The sequence below is a fragment of the Bison bison genome, unplaced genomic scaffold, assembly GCF_000754665.1.
Source record: "Bison bison bison isolate TAMUID 2011002044 unplaced genomic scaffold, Bison_UMD1.0 scf7180017864495, whole genome shotgun sequence".
Classification (NCBI taxonomy): Eukaryota; Metazoa; Chordata; class Mammalia; order Artiodactyla; family Bovidae; genus Bison; species Bison bison.
In genome coordinates, this window is record NW_011495054.1 from 13,169,622 (window position 1) to 13,173,199 (window position 3,578).

Sequence of the window (3,578 nt, forward strand, 5' to 3'; positions counted from 1 at the left end):
GCGGGGTCCTCGGGGCTGCTGGCGCGGCTGGACAGGCGGTGCTAGCAGAATCCCGGGGACGGTTGCTGAGCGGGCCTGGGATCCCGGTCGCGGCGCCTTCCGCCTGACCGCTCCTAGTCGTCCATCTGTTGGATTCCGAACGACCTAACCTGAGCCCGCGCGGGACGGGCGGACCAGACGGAGAGGTGGGTGTGCGGGGCCTCCGGGCGGCAGCAGGACCCCCAACGGGTTCGAGGGTGGCACCCGGATATGTGGACTCCCAGGGTTCTGGGACCCTCAGGTCTGGGAGCTCCCACCCATCCACGGGGGCGCTAAGCGACGGGGTAAAAGTTCTGAGACCTGGGGTAAAGACGCTCACGGATCTCCAGGAGGCTCCACGACCACCAGGGGTGTAAGTCTATGGGGGCAGAAACCCCGAGGAAGCTCCTCCGTTCCTCTGAGGCCCCTCACAAACTTTGGGGACCCTACACTGTGTGACAGGGAGCCATGGGACTGGCGTGGAGCAGCGGCGGGAATTCCTGAAGAGAAAGAGACTTCCCTAGGAGTTCTAGATTCAGCATTAGGGATCCCTGCCCCTCAGAAGACATGGGGGAACTCAGAGTATCCACAGAACCTAAGTCTGGTGACTGCTCATGAAGGACCGCAGCAGAGGGAGTTTGGGAGGTTGCCACCTGTCCGAGACTACAGGGATGGGGAAGCAAGCAGCGACTTGAACAGGCAGAGTCCCACGAACCCCAGGTGTGTGGACTAGGACACCCCCAGACCCATTCACCGGATGAGGTGACTCAAAAGGTGACTGTTCTGGGGAGGGGGAAGGGGTGACTGCGGGATGAATCAGCGGGAGCAGGGGCAATCCTGGGACCATTTCAGTCACCGTACAGTAACTGAGCACCTCTGGTGTGTCAGGCCATGGGCCCTGGAGATTCCAGAAAGGTTAGGGCTGCGGGAGGAAGAAAAGAGTTACGCTGGGAAGCTGGGCCAGGATTTAGGGGGCCATTTTGAGAGACAGTAATAGGGCAAGAGGGAGTGTCCTGAGCCCCTGAGGGCACTTTGGAAGGGGACTTCAGAAGCTAGAGGTGGCCAAGTTTAAATCCTTTCCCTGCCCTCTGGGTCTTTGGGATCCTCCTTCCTCCGTGACAATCCTATGGCCCTCTCCAATCCTGTTTTTCAAAGTCCAGGAGCTGGGCGGATCAGTTTCTGAATGTTTTTCCAGCTAGGGAACTGAATTCTAAGTGTGGGAATTGGCAGGAGAAGCTGGGTGTCCGGACACCTGGCTTCATGAAGTCAGGGCAGTTGGCATCGGGGGAGGGCGGGAAGGGGAGGAGTGGAGAGGGGTGTGTGCAGAGGGCTGTCCTCAAGCATTGGAAGACAGAATGTTACCTCCAATGGCTTAAGTTACCTGGGGAAGTGCGAGTGGCGCTAGAGCAGCAAGGACTTGGGTTTGGGCTTAGTCCATAGCCAGAGGCTGAGCTTTTGGGATGACTGGGGGCTGGGCTGGCCCTGGGGATGGGTGGGTGGGGCAGGAAGCCATGGAGTGTGGCCGGCACCCCCTGGTGGTGAGCACAGCTTGGGTGGGCCTTGCTGGGCCCTGGCTTCACAATCCAGATCCCTACCCTCCCTGTTTGATGCTTAGATATGGCAAGGGCCCAGCTGAGGCCACACAGCAAGCTAGCAGTCCAGGTGACTGGAACTAGGGGCTTCTCCTCTTGGTTCGTTGAGTTTTCCAGCACACACTACCTGAGGGAAGAAAGCACCTCCCAGCCAGGAGTGACATCACAGATAAGAAGGATGGGACACCAATGGATGATCATGGGTTAGAGGGGGAAACTGAGGCACAAGAGCCCAAGTGCCTGTGGTTTCTGGAGGTCTCCGCAGGCCTGACTCACGTCTATCCACTGCAGAATTTCCTGAGCTGGCGTCAGGTGCCAGAGGCACTGGGGAACTCACCGGGAAGGGACGGACGGAGCTCAGGGCCAGCAAGATGGCAGACGAAACCTTGGCTGGGCTGGATGAGGGAGCCCTGCGGAAGCTGGTAAGTGGTCCCATCATCTCTACTATGAGGACAGACAAGCCAGGCCGGAGAGGCAGGGTCTGTCCAGGATACCTCTCAGGTGACGAGAGGAGGTGATGGGGGAGGGGCCAGAGGGAGGGCTCAGGGAAACAGGGCTAGGGCTGTTCCACGTGGCTGATGCAGAGGTTCTGGTGGCATGTGCCCATCCATGCCAGGTGCTGAGGTTGTTCCTCCCAGCCCCCCAGTGCCACCACCTGTTTAAACAGTAACTGGTGAGGACTTGCCCATGTGCAGCCACAGGTGTGGGGAGGCTGGATTTGCCTCTCCCAAGCAACAGCCTGGGCAGTATCCACCCCTGGAGGCCAGCCCAATGATAACAGTAGCAGCAATGATTAATAATACGCCAGGGAATAGCAGGGAGCAGCCTGGGCGGCTAAGCACACCGTCTCGCAGAACGGTCACAGCAGCTCCAAGAACCAGGAGGAGAATACTGTGGCTCGGAGAGGTAAAGTCACCTGCCCAGGGTGACTAGGAAAAGGAAGTCACCTGCCCAGCTAGGAAAAGGATTAGCCAGGATCCAAACAAACCCCCAAAGAGGATCATGGGAGACCAAGAGACCTGGATAAGTCAAGGCCAGAAGAGCTCATCAAGACAGGCCTTGGGGACCCTTAGGAGCTCTGTGACTTCTAATCTATCTGTAAAATGGGAGGTGGGGGCAATGTGTGTGAACATAATATCTAGGTCCTTCAGCTGGCATGAGGATGGAATGAGGCATGGGCCTAGATCTTGGTGTGGAAAAAGATGGGCCCCCTATATCCCCTTTCCCTAGCTTCTTCTTGAAGCCCCTCCCCCAACATCGGTACCATGCACAGAGAGGTAGTGGGGCAATCGAGCAGGGCAAGTATGTGCCCACCAGCAAGGGCAGAGAGCAGTGGAACAGGAGAAGGGGCCAGAGCCCCACCCCCTCAGCCCCTGACCCATGTCCAGGGGGTAAATTAAAGATTTACTTTCCCTGGGAGAAGGCAAATGACCCACCCCACCCCCATTCCATTCCTTTGGAGGCAGGGGCTGGAGCCAGCCAGCTCAGCCCAGTCACTGCCGTCGTCTACCCAAGAAACTCGGCCTCGGACAGCACCTCAGACTCTGGGTGTCTGCCACCGCCACAGGCGGCTGTGTGCAACCTGAAGATGGGTTCCAAAGTCTCCCACCTTGTCAGCTCGACTTCCTGGCAGGAAGTCAGAATCCTAACGCGGGTAGTGAAGAGAAAGCCAGGTCTCCGCGCATCCCCATCTCTAGGGGTCCGCCCAGGCTCACGGCTGAGAGCCGCCACCCCTGCTTCATGCAGGCTTGGGCACTGGAAAAAGGGTTTCGGAGAAGCTGGAGCGTTGGCTGTACGCCGCTCATCCCCGACCCCCTCCCTGGGAGAGGACTAGCAAGACCTCGGCCCTCGTCTTGGACCCCGAACCCCGCCTTCCCTTTCCCTAAATTCTGCCCATTCTCGGACCAGGCCCTCCTCGGCCAGGCGCCCGCCATTACTGCGCCCCAGCGCTGCCGAGGGTCCCGCCCC

At 59.0% G+C, this 3,578-nt stretch overlaps 1 protein-coding gene across 1 annotated transcript in view; it reads left to right on the forward strand.

Annotated features, from left to right (window-relative positions):
* Positions 1–38: 38 nt before the first annotated feature.
* Positions 39–3,578, forward strand: part of SMTN (smoothelin) — a 23,798-nt gene continuing 20,258 nt past the window's right edge. The window contains exons 1-2 of the mRNA XM_010828874.1: positions 39–185; positions 1,902–2,032. Coding sequence (XP_010827176.1) covers positions 1,982–2,032 — 51 coding nt within the window. The 5' untranslated portion in view covers positions 39–185; positions 1,902–1,981. The remainder of the gene's footprint in view (positions 186–1,901; positions 2,033–3,578) is intronic.